The sequence below is a fragment of the Mustelus asterias genome, chromosome 8 (genome assembly GCF_964213995.1).
Source record: "Mustelus asterias chromosome 8, sMusAst1.hap1.1, whole genome shotgun sequence".
NCBI classification, from domain to species: domain Eukaryota; kingdom Metazoa; phylum Chordata; class Chondrichthyes; order Carcharhiniformes; family Triakidae; genus Mustelus; species Mustelus asterias.
Genome location: NC_135808.1, coordinates 119,547,242 through 119,567,648, shown reverse-complemented (window position 1 = coordinate 119,567,648; position 20,407 = coordinate 119,547,242). Strand labels below are relative to the sequence as shown.

At 45.3% G+C, this 20,407-nt stretch overlaps 1 protein-coding gene across 1 annotated transcript; it reads left to right on the top strand.

Moving 5' to 3' along the window:
• The first annotated feature begins 2,302 nt into the window (after positions 1–2,302).
• On the top strand, positions 2,303–17,935 carry LOC144497776 (tartrate-resistant acid phosphatase type 5-like). Its single transcript, XM_078219213.1, has 6 exons — positions 2,303–2,447; positions 4,049–4,242; positions 6,558–6,685; positions 13,173–13,364; positions 14,223–14,370; positions 17,696–17,935. Exons 1-6 carry the CDS (start codon positions 2,303–2,305, stop codon positions 17,933–17,935), a joined length of 1,047 nt encoding a protein of 348 aa, XP_078075339.1.
• The last annotated feature ends 2,472 nt before the right edge of the window (positions 17,936–20,407 follow it).

Here is a 20,407-nt window from a genome sequence, read left to right as displayed (position 1 = left end):
TGGGAATGATACAGGAGTTTCTCTGCTCCATGGGCTGAGAAGCTGGTAGCTGCAAAAATCACCTTGAGGGTGCAATTACAGCATGTTACATCTACACAGACAATTCCCATTATAACGATAAACATCTGAGATTATAATGGGATGAGGTTAATGTGATTTGTATGGCGTCTTTAGATTTTAATTTATTGTAGACATTTTAGGGTTTCAATCAAGATTAATCTTTGATTTTTCACAGGGAAACTATAGAAAGGTTATTTAATTGAAATCTTGCAAGGGCATAAGGAAGGATTAAATGCCTGTTATGCATGATTATTCCTCTGAGATGCCAACAATGACTTGCATTTGTGTAACAAATCAAATGGAGTGAACTTTCAAGGAGCATGTGCTGTTTATGCTATTCTATTTAAACCCCTTACTTTTGATAAAATCCTGGAAATTGTAGCAAAAGATGAGAGGTATTGGGCCCACAATCTGTGTTAGTCATTTAATTGTCCACACCATTCACAGCTGGATGTGGCAGGGACTGTAGAGCTTTAATCTGGTCTATCGGTTGTGGGATTGCTTAGCTCTATCTATCACTATTCGATATTGCTATATACTGTTTGACACACAGGTAATCCTCTGTTGTAGCTTCACCGGATTGACACCTCATTTTTAGATATGCCTGGTGTTGCTCCTGACATGTACTTCTGCACTCTTCATTGAACCAAGATTGATCCCCTGGCTTGAAAGTTATGGTAGAATGGGAGATATGTCAGGCCATGAAGTTACAGATTGTGGTTGCGTACAATTCTGCTGCTGCTGATGACCCATGGTGCTTCATGGATGCCCAGTTTTGAGTTGCTAGATCTGTTTGAACCTATCCCGTTTAGCACGGTGGCAGTGCCCCACGCAACACGTTGGAGGGTATCCTCAATGTGAAGGCTCCACAAGGACCGCTCGATGGTTATGCCTGTTAAAAGCTGTCATGGACAGATGCATCAGCGATAAATAGGTTGCTGCAGTCGAGGTCAAGTAGGTTTTTCCTTCTTGTTGGTTCCCCTGCCAATGGCCGCAGACCCAGTCTATCAGCCAGGTCCTTTAGGACTCTGTCAGTTCAGTCAGTAGTGGCACTACTGAACCATTCCTGTTGATGGACAGTGAAGCGCCCCCACCCCCCACCACCCAGAGTAAATTCTGTGCCTTCCTCCAATTGGTATTCAGCATGGAGGAGGTGGGGTGCCATTAATGATAAGAGGTAACCAGCAGCAGGTATCCTTGTTCACATTTGACCTGGTGCCATGAGACTTCATGTGGTCTGCAGTCAATGTTGAAGACTCCCAGGGCAACTCCTGACTGTGCTGCCACCTCTGGTGGGTCTGCCTTGACACTGGGACAGGACATACCCAGGGATGGTGATGGTGGTGCCTGGGACATTCTCTGTAAGATATGGTTTGTTGAGTATGACTATGTCAGGTTGTTGCTTGACCAGTCTGTGGGACAGCTCTTCCAATTTTGGCAGAAGCCAGAGGAGGACTTTGCAGGGTTGTCCGGGATGGGTTGTCCATTGTCATTTCCAATGCCAGGTTGTGCCAAGTGGTCCATTCGGTTCCATTCCTTTAGAAGTTGCAGCAGTAATGATCCAACTGAGTGGCTTGCTAGGCCATTTCAGAGGGAAGTTAAGAGTCACACTGCTGTGGGTTTGGAGTCACATGTAGACCAGATCAGGGGCAGATTTCCTTCCCTAAAGAGCATTAGCCTGGGCTTCTGGATTACTGGTCCTGTGGCGTCACCACCACAACACCCAGCAATTCTTTACGTGTTGAATTCTAACCTGCAATCTCAAATTTGTCCTGAATTTAACCTCAGTTGAACCAAATTTAATTTACAGTCATAGAGTCATAGAGGATTACAGCATGGAAACAGGCCTTCAGGTCCAACCTGTCCATGCTGCCCTTTTTTTACCACTAAGCTAGTCCCAATTGCCCGCATTTGGCCCATATCCCTCTATACCCATCTTACCCATGTAACTGTCTAAATGCTTTTTAAAAGATAAAATTGTACCGGCCTCTACTATTACCTCTGGCAGCTTGTTCCAGACGCTCACCACCCTCTGTGTGAAAAAATTGCCCCTCTGGACCCTTTTATATCTCTCCCCTCTCACCTTAAACCTATGCCCTCTAGTTTTAGACTCCCCTACCTATGGGAAAAGATACTAACTATCTAGCTGATCTGTGCCCTCATTATTTAATAGAACTTAATGAAATAATTTACTGCAACATAAATTTTCCCAACATTTATCCAGGTTAAAAATTCCTGAAATATGACACTCAGCTCTCCTCACTCCACTGGCCACTCTTTCTGTGTACAAATTAAACAGTGGATGTCAGAAGATTATTCACCTCCTCCTGTGTTCAGCGATGCTGACACCTGTATTCCCAGCAAGTGTCATTGGAGAGTGAGCAGGTGTAGGAATGCTGGCAGATTCTTCTTCCACCACTTTCCCTGAACCAGGGTGTTGAGGTGACTTTTATTTCCACCCCCCCCAGTTTGGATATAACCTAGGATCTCCCTCAACATATACTAATTGTATATCACTGGTGAGTCATTGAAGTGTTAAAAGCAATGATAAAATCGATGTGGAACTGAGTAATGATGGCCGACTTATAATTGAAACGGCCACATTTTAAAGTTTTTAAAGTTTATTTATTAGTGTCACAGGTGGGCTTACATTAACACTGCAATGAAGTTGCTGTGAAAATCCTTGTGGCACAGTGGTTAGCACTGCTGTCTCACAGCGCCAGGGACCAGGATTTGATTCCTGGCTTGGGTCACTGTCTGTGCGGAGTCTGCACGTTCTCCCTGTGTCTGCATGGGTTTCCTCTGGGTGCTCTGGTTTCCTCCCACAGTCCGAAAGACGTGCTGGTTAGGTGCATTGGCCATGTTGAAGTTTCCTTCAGTGTACTCGAACAGGCGCCGGAGTATGGTGACTGTGGTGGACTTCAGTTGTGCCTTTGTCCCGCCTGGACCACCGTTGTGTGTTTGTCATGCCTGGACACATCCCCTGCCGGCTCCTCCCCTTGTCACCTCGTATAAAGGTGGCTGTTTCCTCCCCCTTGTTCAGTTCGGGTCGGTTATCTGTTGGGATGTGCTCCTGGTTCTGTAATGAATAAAAGCCTACAGTTGTATTGGCACACAAGTAGTCTTTTGCCTAATTGATAGCGCATCAGTGACTAGGGGATTTTCACAGTAACTTCATTGCAGTGTGGTCTACTTGTGACATTGCAGTGTAAGCCTACTAGTGACATTAATGATTTTTAAAAAACTTTTAGTCATCATACTCCAGCACCTATCTGGGTTTACTGAGGGAGAATTTAGCACGGCCAATCCACCTAACCAACACGTCTTTCAGACTGTGGGAGGAAACCGGAGCACCTGGAGGAAACCCACGCAGACACAGGGAGAATGTGCAAACTCCACACAGACAGTGACCCAAGCCGGGAATTGAACCCGGGTCCCTGGCGCTGTGAGGTAGCAGTGCTAACCGCTGTGCCACCGTGCTGCCATGGAAGTCAGCTTTCGTGTTTCTTTTAACTTCCCCATGGATGATTTTACTGTGTTCAGTCAGCTATATCTATAGTTATCCCGAGAACATCAAACCCTTTCAGAGCAGAATATTGGTCCAAATCTTATTCAAAAGAATCCAGTCCATATAACATTAGTTTGATTTGTTGGGGAGCCTACAACATTTTTATCTTGGTCTTGTTAAACTTGTATTGATCGCCGAGTATTCTCATCACAGCTCAAAAATAGTGAACTAGATTAATCAGTCATGAATTAGCATATTATTTATTTCCTATATTCACACGGATGATAACTTCATGCATTGCAAAGAATTGGACCTCGAGGTTAAATGCCCCTAGTTGTAGGTAAAATCCTTCATCAACCTCTGAGAAGTTTAACTTCTTAGCAATTATTTGCTGCTGTAAATTCTTACTGTCTTCACTGCTGATTCTGCGTTTGATAGTTCAGATTATTCATGTTTGGTCTTTTTTTGTTTGCTTCCAAGGCAGTGACATCCAATTCATTGCATTCGGAGATTGGGGAGGCTTACCTGACCCACCGTATGTGACATTCATTCAGAAAGCCACGGCGGATGAGATGGGGAGAGTTATGCAGAATTCAAGGACAGATTTTGTACTTGATGTTGGAGATAATTTTTACTACCACGGTGTGAGCGACGTCAATGATTTCAGATTTAAGGTAAAGGATTGTCATTGATTCATATTGGGCGTATTTAAAAGAAGCACAGTCTTTACAAAACCTGTACTCAAGAATGTGTTTCCCCATGGCACTTGTACAGTAATGGTACAGCTTCCCAACTAGCTCAACTAGGAGTTGTTATGTCCAATCCTGCGCATCTCCAATTTGGGCTGTTGCAGAGGCTCTGCAGAACATGGAACACCACCACCCCCTCCCCGCGCCCCCCCCTGGAATTAATGACAGGAGACGTTAATCTGGTTGTATTTTAATTATATGACTCTTAACTGCCTCTTAAACTTAAACCCAAAATAATTGTCACTGTCAGCTGTGGTAGCACTCTCGCTTCTCAGTCACAAGGTTCCAGGTTCAAGTCCCGCTCCAGGGCTTCAGCATGTAAAATCAAAGCTCCATTGCAGTACTGAGGGAGCACTGCAGTGTCGGTGGTGCCATTTCTCAGATGAGATGTTAAACTGAGTTCCCGTTTGCCTGCTCACGTGAACCTAAAAGATCCCATGGTATTATTGTGAAGAAGAGCAGGGGAATTATCCCTGGTGTCCTGACCAATATCTCTCCAGACAGATTATCTGGTTGCTATCACACTATTTGCCACATTCATAAGTTTGGGCAGAATGCGGATGTGAGTCTGTGATGCAGATACAACTAGAGCAGAATTATCTGTTGACCGATAGTTAACACCAGCAAAGTAGCAATTATTTGAAGGTTAACTTGTATGCTGTTTACACATTGTTAAGCTGCACTTACTCATTCTAGTTATATTTTCCACCCATGGATTCCTGATTGAGTATTGCAAACCAATTTGTGGAAATTAATATAGGATAGTCCATCAGAGACTGAAAAATACAAGGCCGGGACCGCACCCACGGCTGGGATTCTCCAGTCCCGCTGCAGTGAATGGAGTTTGGGCTGAGCGCCAAATTCTCCGTTGTCGCTGGCGGAAGGGCGTGAATGGCCGGAGAATTCTAGCCATAGAATTTATGAAATATTGAGTTCCAATATAAATGGGGAAATTAATTAATTAGTCCTGAACATAGAATGCCTCAGAGCTGGTTACTCTTGCGAATTAAACAAGTACATTTATATAGATTCTTCCTACCTGTTACACGTCCGTCTTAATGAGCCTTACATGCTGCAGCGTGAAGTGGAAAAATTATACTGGAGTTTAATTGTTAGCTGAACAATAAACCACAAGATCTTAGCGAAACCACTGGAGCTAATTTTTAAACCACACGTCTATTGTAAGGCAGCTAGAGATCCAGGAAGTTACAATCAACAGAAACAAGAAACTGTAACTTGATCAATTAATATTATGAAATCATGTCTATTATAATTGGACTTGCCATTCATTTAGATTTTAGAATGTTTGCAGACAAAAATTCTAAAATAACTTGATAGATCTATAAAGTCATTGAAGGGAAGGCAACAAAAAGGTAGCACGGTGGCACAATGGTTACCACTGCCGCCTCATAGCGTCAGACGCCCGGGCCCGATTCTGGCCTTGGGTCACTGTCTGTGCGGAGTTTGCACATTCTCCCCATGTCAGTGTGGGTTTCCTCCGGGTGTTCCGGTTTTCTCCCACAGTCCAAAGATGTGTAGGTTAGATGGATTGGCCAAGCTAAATTGCCCCTTAGTGTCTAAAGATGTGTAGGTGAATTAGTCGTAGTAAATGCACAGGGTTATGGGGATAGAGTGGAAGAGTGGACCTGGGTAAGATGCTTTGTCAGAGAGTCAGTACAGACTTGATGGGCCAAAGAGCCTCGTTCTGCACTGTAGGGATTCTATGTCAATTACAAGGGGGCACAGATTTAAAGTGAGAGGGGGAAAGTTTAAGGGAGATGTGTGGGGGAAGATTTTCACGCAGGGAGTGGTGGGTGCCTGAAAGGCGCTGCCAGAGGAGGTGTTGGAAGCAGGCACATTAACAACATTTAAGAAGCATCTGGATGGGTTCATGAATAGAGAGGGATTAGAGAGATACAAACCGAGTAAGGGCAGAAGGGTTTTCTTTTAGTTCAGTTAGGGCATCATGATCGGCACAGGCTTGGAGGGCCAAATGGCCTGTTCCTGTGCTGTACTTTTCTTTGTTCTTCTTTGAATATCTAGACGTCTCTTGCTTGAAAACATACGATTTTATAAATCAGTGCTCGGTCATAATATTTGGTGAAAATTATTTATTCTCTCTCATTAACCAATTATTTATTTATAGTTTTGCCATATTTGAGAGTCATTGTAAATTAACTTCCCTCCCACTTTCTATTGCTGATATGCTCAGGTGCTGACATAGATTTTTATTTGAACAGGAAACATTTGAGAATGTGTTCACAGCTCCATCCTTTGCCAATAGCCCATGGTATATTCTGGCAGGAAATCACGATCATTTGGGCAATGTGTCGGCACAGATTGCTTATTCTGCGGTCTCCCAAAGATGGTGAGTGATTCTGAGCATCTGTTTGTTTGTGTGTCATAGTGCTCACATTTCAGGGAGGGGGACTCAATGAGATCATCTTTCCCAGCTAGCAATGGATCCAAGCATCCAAAGAATCTGCAAACATCTGGAACATGAAATAAACAGATGTTGAAACCCATGATGAGTTCAAAGAACAAAGAACAGTACTGCACAGGAAGAGGCCCTTCGGCCCTCAAAGCCCGTGCCAATCATGAAGCCTTAACTAAAAAATACCCTTCTGCCCTTACTCGGTCTGTGTCCCTCTATTCCCTCCCTATTCAGAAACCTCTTAAATGTTGCTAATGTGCCTGTTTCCACCACCTCCTCTGGCAGCGCGTTCCAGGCACCCACCACTCTCTGTGTGAAAAACTTCCCCCGCACATCTCCCTTAACCTTTCCTCCTCTCACCTTGAACCTGTGCCCCCTTGTAAATGACACTTCCACCTGAGGAAAAACCCTCTGACTATCTAAGTGCAGTCTTCATTCCTTTTTATTGTGGAGGTTGCAGAGTTCTACAAAACTTGGTCACAAGTTATTAAAAGTTAAAGTTTTTAAAATATTTATTTTAAAGTTTATTTATTCGTCACAAGTAGGCTTACATTAACACTGCAATGTAGTTACTGTGAAATTCCCCTAGTCGCCACACCCTGGCGCCTGTTCGGGTACACTGAGGGAGAATTTAGCATGTGCCTAACCAGCACATCTTTCGGACTGTTGGAGGAAACCGGAGCACCCGGAGGAAACCCACGCAGACACGGGGAGAACATGCAGACTCCGCACAGACAGTGACCCAAGCCAGGAATCGAACCCTGGTCCCTGGCGCTGGTGTGAGGCAGCAGTGCTAACCATTGTGCCACCGTGCCGTGTAAAATCATTTTACGGTTTATTATTATTAAATCATTGTGCCCCTGAAAAGGGGCATCCCTTTCATCCAATCATGAAGCCACTTTATGTAAGTCCACCTTGAAAGAAAACTTTAAAAAATAGTGACAGAGGTTAGCACTGCTGCCTCGCAGCGCCAGGGACCCGGGTTCAATTCCGCCTTGGGTGACTGTCTGTGTGGAGTTTGCACGTTATCCCCGTGTCTGCGTGGATTTCCTCCGGGTGCTCCGGTTTCCTCCCACAGTCCAAAGATGTGCAGATTAGGTTGATTGGCCATGCTCAATTGCCCCTTAGTGTCAGGGGGCTTAGTGGGGTATATACACAAGGTTAAGGGGATAGGGCATGGGTGGAATTGTTGTCAATGCAGGCCTGATGTGCCGAATAGTCTATTTCTGCACTGTATGATTCTCTGCTTTAAGAGCTTTTGCAGATATGTTAATTCCTTTCTCGGTAACCTGGCAAACTTTGTTTCCTTTTCTGGTGTTGCACCTCCCTGAGGAAAGAATTAACATTTCTCTCTTCCCTGCTCCATCTACATTTCCTCCTTGGGTGCACACTGTAATGTTTTTGACTCGTCTGCTTTTAATGTTGCCTTGCCCGGTAATAATCTAAACCCTTCTGTGAAAAGTGGACAATGAAGTATCGTAACAAGTGGAGGATAATTTCTGGGGAACAGCTCTGCATACAGGGAGCACGTTATAAAGTATCTGCCCAGAAATAAGGGTTTTGTTTAGTATTTTCTAAGTCTGCATAGGGGTGTGTGCAGCTCTGGCGATTACCCATCTCTTCCTGTTACTAGTGGACCAGTTTGGACTCTGTCCCTTACCAGAATGGGCCCACACTCAAGGAAAACACTGAGAGAGCTTTCATTGTTGGTTGGCTGCCAATCAGAGAATTGGGTCACTCAACAGCTCTTAACAGGGCTGCAGCAGGTCCTTAAAGGGGAGACTTCTGCACAGATTTTCGATCCACTGATTGGAATCATTGAGAAGCTATGTCCAGGGTAGACAAGAGGCTTTCTGTCTTTGGGACAGAAGGACACATGTCCTGACAAACTACAGGCTCATGCTCTTTGGAACATAGATGTAAGAGTAGGCCATTCAGCCCATCGAGCTTGCTTTGCCATTCAGTATGATCATTTGATTTCATTTGATTTTGATTTGATTTATTATTGTCACATGTATTAACATACAGTGAAAAATATTGTTTCTTGCACGCTATACAGACAAAGCATACCGTACATAGAGAAGGAAACGAGAGAGTGCAGAATGTAGTGTTACAGTCATAGCTAGGGTGTAGAGAAAGATCAACTTAATGCGAGGTAGATCCATTCAAAAGTCTGACAGCAGCAGGGAAGAAGCTGTTCTTGAGTCGGTTGGTACATGACCCCAGACATTTGTATCTTTTTCCTGACGGAAGAAGGTGGAAGAGAGAATGTCCGGGGTGCGTGGGGTCCTTAATTTATGCTGGCTGCTTTGCCGAGGCAGCGGGAAGTGTAGACAGAGTCAATGGATGGGAGGCTGGTTTGCGTGATGGATTGGGCTACATTCACAACCTTTTGTAGTTTCTTGAAGTCTTGGGCAGAGCAGGAGCCATACCAAGCTGTGATACAACCAGAAAGAATGCTTTCTATGGTGCATCTGTAAAAGTTGGTGAGAGTCATAGCTGACATGCCAAATATCCTTAGTCTTCTGAGAAAGTAGAGGCGTTGGTGGGCTTTCTTAACTATAATGTCGGCATGGGGGGTCCATGATACGTGGAGCAAGGTGGCTGATTTTCTGAGCTCATCCCATCCTTTTGCTCATGCATATTATGAAACATCTGGACAATGGGAGCAAGTAGACCTAGCACAGCTGCTTCCATTGCCATTCATAAGTTAACATGTTCCCCAATGAAAGGTGGTTCCTGGCTAAAGCTAGCTTATCACCATAAAGGATACGTTCAGGTTGGAGATGGACCAAGCTTAGACTTAGTTCCTCCTGTCCCATGTGGGACAATGGGCAGCAAGACTCCTCCACAGGCCCCGCTCTGTCGCAAACTCTTCAGTTCTAACCCAGGTGGTTCTCCCATTCCTGGGGGTGGATTTTACCATCCCGTCCGCCATGGGAATCAGAGTGGGCGAGGGGCAGACCATGGAAAAGTCCGTTGATCTTGGGCAGGATTTTCCGATTTCAGGGCGAGCGAGGCTGGAAAATCCTGTCCTGGGAATGACACAGAAGAGACCTAGCAAAGGGGTGCCTCCTTGAATGTACTTTGCCACATCTGCTTGGCAGCCCTGTTGTCCTCTCCTGTTGGTGGTGTCCATTCTACTGCCTCTCTGGCTGGGCACATGTCTGGAAGTTTAAATACATGCCCTGCCAGCCTCAGTTGTTGCTGTCAGTGTTCTGCAGGTGCCCCTGACCAGTCCTCTGCAATACTTTCTCACTGATGATGCCATCTCTCTGTGTGATGCCCACAATTTGACATTGGTGGTGCTGGTGAAGGACGTCCTTGGTAGCTTTGCTATTCTCTTCCAAATCTCACTGCATGGATTGCGATTAGTACCAATATGGATGTGTAGAGTTGCAGTTTCATGGCCGTGTGGATGGTGTTGGCTGCCTCGACTGTGCTGGAAGACCGATGCTGCTTTGGTGCTTCTTGTGTGACAATGATCTCTACATCACCCTGCCTACTTTGTAGGTAGGGAGAGTGCCTGATGTTTTCAACTGTTATTGCCCAGTGCTGATGGGAGGACCATGTTTCCATCCAGTCATCATTGTTGTTGTCTTTCTGCAGCTGATGCATAGACCAACCTTGACGCCGTGATTCTCAGTACCGGTGCTCATGTCTTGGAGCACTTATAATTCTTCGGCAGCAAGGAGATGCCATCTGAAAATCCAGGTCCATCAACCCACGGATCTGGTCAGCATCCAGCATCGCCTTCCTCCTGAACTCGGTAACCTGCAGGGAAAGGAATGGGGAGAATATACAGCCTTGCTATATTCCTGTGGTAATGTTGAAGGAGCTTGTGATGCCCAAGTTGGTCTTGACAAAACAGCTGGAATCATGGTATAAGTCTTTGGAGATGTTAATATACTGCACCAGGAAGCCGTGTTGCCTTACAATGCAAGCGTGACTGTCAATGGACGCGATCAAAAACCTTCTTGAAATCAGTGAAGTAGATACTGATGCGCGATTAATTCACTCGGGAGGCTGGATCGTACCCGGGAAATAAAGGCTTTTATTAGCAACAAGAATAGAGCATACTGCTTAACAATACAATCCCAGACTAAAGGGTCACTAGGAAGTGCAGTGACCTTTATACTCCTATAGGAAGGCGGAGCCAACCGGAGTGTACCACAGAACAATGCTAACAGGTGGAACACCCCAACCCTAACCCCAACAGTAACAAGAGCAACATATGTACAAGTACCCATAGTGATAACCATCTATGGTTCAGTACCCATAGTGGTAACCATCTATGGTTCACCACAGATACCAAGTGGCTTCTGATACCCCGGCCCTGCTCTATAATATTCCCGGCTCACAGCAGAAGCCCCCTGCCAATTCTCTGTGAAATACACCAGCTACTTCTGCTTTCGGTTTGTTAATGAGCACTGCGCTGAAGACCTTGCCAGTTACAACACAGTATTATGTCCCTCTTGTTTATTTAGTCGCTGAGGTCCCCTTTCTTTGGCAGCGTGACTCTTCATCATCACCTCCAGTCATCCACAGCATCCTCCGCAATCCAGATCTTGAATAGATCCATCAGCTCCTTTAAGATAATAGTCTTGCCGTAGACATGGACCAGATATCCTAAAATAGGAGGCCATTTATGAGTTGAAACTCACTCTCCAGGGAGTTGCATTGCAGTGATGAGTTTCAACTTGAGGTGGATCTCAACAAATACTCTTCACAAGAACACACAAGAAATAGAAGCAGGAGGAGGCTACCAGGCCTTCAAGCCTGCCCCACCATTCAATATGATCATATTTCCAATTGTGACGTTCGTGTACCTTTAAGAAGTGTTTTTTTTAATAACGTACTCTGAATCACTGAATTACAAACCTAGTGACATTAGCACTAAACCACTGCCTGCCCTGAAAACTCATATCAGCATGGAGCTCTCCACAGGAAACCAAGTGCAGTGATGGGGCAAGCTTGTAGCAGTTCTGCCTCAAATCTGCCAACTTGTGCTGTCAAAATCTTGGGCACTGAGTGGTGGGACCCTGCCAGTGATAGCTTTGACCAACTAGACAAGTGTCTAGACTGAACAGTATGGCAGTCCACCAGTGGAGGCTCCCTATAGGCTGTTGCCACCCAGGTCACTGGAACGATGGGGAATAGCCTCAAAATAAGGGGGAGCAGATTTAGGACTGAGTTGAGGAGGAACTTCTTCACACAAAGGGTTGTGAATCTGTGGAATTCCCTGCCCAGTGAAGCAGTTGAGGCTACCTCATTGAATGTTTTTAAGGCAAGGATAGATAAATTTTTGAACAGTAAAGGAATTAAGGGTTATGGTGAGCAGGCGGGCAAGTGGAGCTGAGTCCTCAAAAAGATCAGCCATGATCTTATTGAATGGCGGAGCAGGCTCGAGGGGCCAGTTGGCCTACTCCTGCTCCTAGTTCTTATGTTCTTAGGTCATGGGCATCTAGTAGGAAGCTCTGGTCCAAAAGCGGAGCGAGGAAGAGTTCGATAAGGTCGCAAACCTTCAAAACAGACCATTCACGTCCCCTCAAATTCAACTGGTAAAAATGTACAGCTGGAGAAAGTGTTCAGAACTGGTGCAAAACAACCCTCACCCGGCCAACTTTAATAAGAGATTGGAAGTGGGCCAGGCCACTGTCAGAGAGAGCGGTGGGTGAGCAGTTGATTCAGGTTCTGCGTTGGGACCTGATTTATGTATTTTGCAAGCTGCACAAACCCATGGGGAGGGATATGTTTGCCAGTAAAAACAGTCATTAGGAAATGGTGTGGGAGGAACACTGTATGCAGAGTCTAAGTAAATTTGTGTCAAGTTAAAGCCACTCCATTCTGCAATGCTTTCACGGCTAAAGAAGGCAATCGTGAATGCAATTTATTCAGGTGTTAAAAATGTGAGAGAGCCTGGAAATCACCATCCAAGTAAAGGAAATTTACTGGCTGGAATTCTCCAGTCCCGCTGAGTGAGTGGAGGCTGCAATTCTCCGATCTCACCCGCGGATGGGATTCTCCAGTCCCGCTGCAATGACTGGAAGCTGAAATTCTCTGACCTCGCCCATGGCTGGGATTCTCCAGTCCTGCTGCAGTGAATGGAGGCTGCAATTCTCCAATCTCACCCGCGGATGGGATTCTCCAGTCCCGCTGCAATGAATGGAGGCTGCAATTCTCCGGCCTCGCCCATGGCTGGGATTCTCCAGTCCTGCTGCAGTGAATGGAGATTTGGCTGAGCGCCAAATTCTCCATTCTCGTTGGTAGCTGTGGCAGGGCCAATGATATCGGAGAATTCCGGCCACTATCTTCGCATCAATGTTCAGAGTTTGGAACTGACGCTAGCAGGAGTCCACTGGTAAAATGCCAGATGTTATTCTCACTTTTTTGCAATAAATGGTGATATCTCCTGTTCCAGGACCTTTCCAAATCTCTACTACGAATTGAATTTTAAGATTCCTAAAGCCAATGTTTCTCTCACCATTCTGATGATTGACACTGTTGTGATCTGTGGGAATACCTACCAAGCCAACCAGCCAGAAGGACCTGAAAACCGCTGGTTAGCCAGGGAGCAACTCCAGTGGATACGGGAAAAATTGGCACATTCCAGGTACCCTTTCAATATCCAACTTGGAAAATTTTTTTCGCATCTCGAGTAGCATTTCATTGAATAGAACTAAGGTTACCAAAAATAATCAGATGGAAGGCCCAGGAGTAAGTTAACATTCTGTGTTCACATTATGGGGGTAGGTTGTTTGAGCATTCTGAGAGTGCAATGACTTCAATCAGACCATTGAGTTTGGTCTATTGGAATATGAACTCCCTGATTAAGGAGTCAATTGATGGGCCAATCAGGGAGTCTTTTCCTTGTATTTAACCGGGAGTGTCAGTTCTCTGGCACTCCTGAAGGTTGATTGCTGATGGATCGCACTCTGTGTACTGCTGTTGGAATTGTAAATAAAGGGACTTTTGTCTCTGAAGACTTATTACAGAAAGGCAAACATTTTATTAGGAGGACTAAGGGGAATTAAAGCTGTTACAGTTATTAAGTCCAGTGGCAAGCAGTTTGTTGCTGTTTTTGTGCATTTTAATGATATGAATTCATGAAAAATCATAGAAAGTGCAGCAGTGCCAGTCCATTCAGCCCATCTACTAGGAGCTATTTACTCTAATCCCATTTCTCTGTCCTAACCCCTTACTCTGGGAAAATATACAGTCAGATAAATTATTTTGGATGTGGAGTTTACGCATTCTCCCTGCGTCTACATGGGTTTGCTCCGGTTTCCTCCCACAGTCCAAAGATGTGTGGGTTAGGTTGATTGTCCATGATAAATTAACCATAGTTTTGGAGGGTTTAGCAGGGTAAATATGTGGGATAGGGTGGGATTGTTGTCGGTGCAGACTCAATGGGCTGAATGGCCTCCTTCTGTACTGTAGGGATTCTATGATCTGTTGACTTCTCTTGTAGGTCTGACTATTTGATTGTTGCTGGTCATTACCCAGTGTGGTCTATAGGTCAGCATGGTCCCACTCCATGTCTAGTGGATCAATTGAGGCCACTTCTACAGAAGTACAATGTAACAGCCTACATCAGTGGCCATGATCACAGCTTGCAGGTAGGGAAATTTGAGTCAATTCTCATTGGTGTAAAATGATTGCAGCTTTGCAGTTGTGGAATTAGTGAATTTTGAGAAATACCAACTGCCTGGCTTCAATGGGTTTATTCCGAATGTTCCTCACACATTTTTTGGCTATTTTTTAAAAGCTAAACTATGAGTCTTGGTGCTGTCCAGTGAAGTGCTATTACGTAACTCCCATTCCCCCCCCCCCAACTGTACATAATTAACACACTTACTAATTCACTTCTCTAATCTGCCAACATATCGAGCTGTAGAGCATGCTTTTTTTTACTCATTCGTGGGACATGGGCATCGCTGGCATTTATTGCCCATCCCTAGTTGCCCTTGAGAAGGTGGTGGTGAGCTCCCTTCTTGAACAAGGGCGGCATGGTAGCACAGTGGTTAGCACCCAGGGACCTGGGTTTGAATCCCGGCTCGGGTCGCTGTCTGTGTGGAGTTTGCACATTAGACCAAAGAACAAAGAACAATACAGCACGGGAACAGGCCCTTCGGCCCTCCAAGCCCATGCCGCTCCCTGGTCCAAACTAGACCATTCTTTTGTATCCCTCCATTCCCACTCCGTTCATATAGCTATCTAGATAAGTCTTAAACGTTCCCTGTGTGTCCGCCTCCACCACCTTGCCTGGCAGCGCATTCCAGGCCCCCACCACCCTCTGTGTAAAATATGTCCTTCTGATATCTGTGTTAAACCTCCCCCCCTTCACCTTGAATCTATGACCCCTCGTGAACGTCACCACCGACCTGGGGAAAAACTTCCCACCGTTCACCCTATCTATGCCTTTCATAATTTTATACACCTCTATTAAGTCTCCCCTCATCCTCCGTCTTTCCAGGGAGAACAACCCCAGTTTACCCAATCTCTCCTCATAACTAAGCCCCTCCATACCAGGCAACATCCTGGTAAACCTCCTCTGTACTCTCTCCAAAGCCTCCACGTCCTTCTGGTAGTGTGGCGACCAGAACTGGACGCAGTATTCCAAATGCGGCCGAACCAACGTTCTATACATCTGCAACATCAGACCCCAACTTTTATACTCTATGCCCCGTCCTATAAAGGCAAGCATGCCATATGCCTTCTTCACCACCTTCTCCACCTGTGACGTCACCTTCAAGGATCTGTGGACTTGCACACCCAGGTCCCTCTGCGCATCTACACCCTTTATGGTTCTGCCATTTATCGTATAGCTCCTCCCTACATTATTTCTACCAAAATGTATCACTTCGCATTTATCAGGATTGAACTCCATCTGCCATTTCTTTGCCCAACTTTCCAGCCTATCTATATCCTTCTGTAGCTTCTGACAATGCTCCTCACTATCTGCAAGTCCTGCCAATTTTGTGTCGTCCGCAAACTTACTGATCACCCCAGTTACACCTTCTTCCAGATCGTTTATATAAATCACAAACAGCAGAGGTCCCAATACAGATCCCTGCTTTGCTACCAAATAAACCTGTTGGACTTTAACCTGGTGTTGTGAGACTTCTTACTGTGAACACCACTAGTCACAGGCCTCCAGCCGGAAAAAGGCCCTTCCACTACCACCCTCTGTCTTCTGTGACCAAGCCAGTTCTCCACCCATCTAGCCACCTCCCCCTTTATCCCACTCTCCATGTCTGCGTGGGTTTCCTCCGGGTGCTCCGGTTTCCTCCCACAGTCCAAAGATATGCGGGCGAGGTTGATTGGCCATTCTAAATTGCCCCTTAGTGTCCCGGGATGCATAGGTTAGAGGGGTTAGTGGGTAAATATGTAGGGTTATGTGGATAGGGCCTGGGTGGGATTGTGGTTGGTGCAGACTCGATGGGCCGAATGACCTCTTTCTGCACTGTAGGATCCTATGATTGGAAAAAAACCAACTGAGTGGGGAGGCGATGGCCTGGTAGTATTATCGTTAGACTATTAATCCAGAAACTCAGCTAATGTTCTGGGGACCCAGGTTCGAATCCTGCCACGGCAGATGATGGGATTTGAATTCAATTTTAAAAATCTGGAAACCGCGCTCTGGTACTGACCTTCTGTACACTTTCTGGAACTAATGAACATCACAGTGTATGTGTAAAATAAGTTTTGAGAAAATGTGCTGTATTAGTATCTATCTGTATTCTATGATTTTGATCTGTATGCAACTATCCATCCAGGTTGATACCTCATATACAATTGGTACAAATGGTACACCATGAGAAGGAGATATGCTACTGCCCAAATTTTCCCAAGGCATTTTGTATCAGAGTTACTGTTGTTGCTGCCTCACCTTTGTAACCATCTTCCTTCAAGCTTCACATTCTTCTTGATGGAGGGTCACTTAATGGAACAGAGAACCAATTATAACTCTGAAGTTAATGATCAAAGGAAACCGCAGACAAAACATACATCATAGGAGGCATCAGTGGGCCATTCAGCCCCTCAAGCCTGGTCTGTCATTTGATCATGGCTGTGGTTTCAACTCTTCCTTTCTGTCTACCCCATAGCCTTTGACTCACTTGTCAATCAAGAATCGACCTAACTCAACCTTAAAAATATTCAGTGAGCCATCCTCCGCTGCTTTCTGGGGAAGTAAAATTCACACTGAGAGAAAAAATTATCCGTCTTAAATGGGAGATCCCTTACATTTAAACTGTCCCCGAATTCCAGTCTCTCTCACATCCTTTCAGCATCTACCCTGTCAAACATATAAAAAATTATATGTTCCAATAAGATCACCTCTCAGTCTTCGAAACTCCAATGGATACAGACTCAGCCCATCCAACCTTTCCTTCATCCCAGGAATCAGTCAACTCAGAACACATCTGCGTTCATAGAATCCCTTACAATGCAGAAGGAGGCCAATCGGCCCATCGGTTCTGCACTGACTCTCTGGCAGAGTATCTTACCCAGGCCCACCCCAGCCTGATGAAGGAGCAGCGCTCCGAAAGCTCGTGATTCCAAATAAACCTGTTCGACTTTAACCTGGTGTTATGAGACTTCTTACTCTACACATCTTGGAACACTAAGGGGCAATTTAACATGGCCAATCCATCTAACCTGGACGTCTTTGGACTGTGGGAGGAAACCCGAGCACCCAGAAGAAGCCCACGCAGACACGGGGAGAATGCGCAGATTCCACACAGACAGTGACCCAAGCTGGGAATCGAACCCAGGTCCCTGGCACTGTGAGACAGCAGTGCTAACCACTGTGCCACCGTACCGCCCTCCCAGTGATGACAATCAAACCATACTTGTTTGTTTATGAAGTGATTACCAGCAAACCCCAGGTGATACTCCACAACCAGATGGGTCTTTAATGCATTCTGCTTTACTCAACAGTTCATTCGGGAAGGCGGTGGGATTGCGTATATCATCAGCGGAAGTGGGAATTTCGTCGACACGTCTACTGAGAACAAAGAGAAGGTGCCAAGAGATTGGCTACACTTCTACAATTCGGAGATTAGTGCCCTGGGTGGATTTGTACTGATTCAAATCACTGCAGAACAAATGTTTGTGTCCTACAGGCAGCCGTATGGGATGGTGGTCTTCCAAACGGTGCTACCAAAGCGCAAACTTTAAATCGGGGTGGCGGGGGTGGGGTGGATAATTGGACTGGAGAAGAAACAGATTTCTTGCAAAACTATTCCCTAATACACGCCATTCACTTTTTAAAATTTGATCTAATTTATTATTGTCACATGTATTGGGATAGAGTGAAAAATATTGTTTCTTGCGCGCGATACAGGCAAAGCATACTATTCATAGAGTACATAGAGGAGAAGAAAGGAGAGAGTGCAGAATGTAGTGTTACAGTCATAGCTAGGGTATAGAGAAAGATCAACTTAATAAAAGGTAGGTCCATTCAAAAGTCTGACAGCAGCTCAACTGGTTTTGAAATCTCTTTGAGTAAAAGAGTTGGCACGTTTTTCATTGTTGGTTCCTAATTGACCTGATCGACTGGATATTAGCCAACGGCTGACAATGAGCTGCCAATTTTGTTTTAAGTCCAGTGGGCGATAAAAGAATGAGATTGAATGTCTGAGACAGAAATGGGGTCAGTTGTTAATTTTGTCTTTGCAGCAGGGGGAGCCTTGAGGTTGCATGTTGGAAAACGTGGCTGGAAATAGAGTCATAGAGGTTTACAGCATGGAAACAGGCCCTTCGGCCCAACTTATCCATGCCACCCTTTTTTATAAAACCCGTAAACTAATCCCAATTGCTCGCATTTGGCCCATATCCCTCTATACTCATCGTACCCATGTAACTATCTAAATGCTTTTTAAAAGATAAAATTGTACCCGCCTCTACTACTACCTCTGGCAGCTTGTTCCAGACACTCACCACCCTCTGTGTGAAAAAATTGCCCCTCTGGACACTGTTGTATCTCTCCCCTCTCACCTTAAACCTATGCCCTCTAGTTTTAGACTCCCCTACTTTTGGGAAAAGATATTGACTATCTACCTTGTCTATGCCCCTCATTATTTTATAGACCTCTATAAGATCACCCCTCAGCCTCCTACGCTCCAGAGAAAAAAGTCCCAGTCTATTCAGCCTCTCCTTATAACTCAATCCATCAAGTCCCGGTAGCATCCTAGTAAATCTTTTCTGCACTCTTCCTAGTTTAATAATATCCTTTCTATAATAGGGTGACCAGAATTGCACACAGTATTCCAAGTGTGGCCTTACCAATGTCTTGTACAACTTCAACAAGATGTCCCAACTCCTGTATTCAATGTTCTGACCGATGAAACCAAGCATGCTGAATGCCTTCTTCACTTCACCACTCTGTCCACCTGTGACGCCACTTTCAAGGAGCTATGAACATGTACCCCTAGATCTCTTTGTTCTGTAACTCTCCCCAATGCCCTACCATTAACTGAGTAAGTCCTTCCCTGGTTCAATCTACCAAAATGCATTACCTCACATTTGTCTAAATTAAACTACATCTGCCATTCGTCAGTCCACTGGCCCAATTGATCAAGATCCCGCTGCAGTTGGAGATAACCTTCCTCACTGTCCACCATGCCACCAATCTTGGTGTCATCTGCAAACTTACTAACCATGCCCCCTATATTCTCATCCAAATCATTAATATAAATGACAAATAACAGTGGGCCCAGCACTGCTCCCTGAGGCACACCGCTGGTCACAGGCCTCCAGTTTGAAAAACAACTCTCTACAATCACCCTCTGGCTTCTGTCGTGAGATTTAACTTTATGCAACAACCTACTATGCGGTACCTTGTCAAAGGCCTTGCTAAAGACCATGTAGACAACATCAACTGCACTGCCCTCATCTACCTTCTTGGTTACCCCTTCAAAAAAGTCAATTAAATTTGTGAGACATGATTTTCCACTCACAAAGACATGCTGACTGTCCCTAATCAGTCCTTGCATCTCTAAATGCCTGTAGATCCTGTCTCTCAAAATACCTTCCAACAATTTACCCACCACAGATGTTAGGCTCACTGGCCTGTAGTTCCCAGGCTTTTCCCTGCAGCCCTTTTTAAACAAAGGCTACTTTTTGCCACTTTCCAATCTTCAGGCACCTCACCCGTGACTATCGATGATTCAAATGGGGTCTGATGTTGCAGATGTATAGAACGTTGGTTCGGCCGCATTTGGAATACTGCGTCCAGTTCTGGTCGCCACACTACCAGAAGGACGTGGAGGCTTTGGAGAGAGTACAGAGGAGGTTTACCAGGATGTTGCCTGGTATGGAGGGGCTTAGTTATGAGGAGAGATTGGGTAAACTGGGGTTGTTCTCACTGGAAAGACGGAGGATGAGGGGAGACTTAATAGAGGTGTATAAAATTATGAAAGGCATAGATAGGGTGAACGGTGGGAAGCTTTTCCCCAGGTCGGTGGTGACGTTCACGAGGGGTCATAGATTCAAGGTGAAGGGGGGGAGGTTTAACACAGATATCAGAAGGACATATTTTACACAGAGGGTGGTGGGGGCCTGGAATGCGCTGCCAGGCAAGGTGGTGGAGGCGGACACACAGGGAACGTTTAAGACTTATCTAGATAGCTATATGAACGGAGTGGGAAT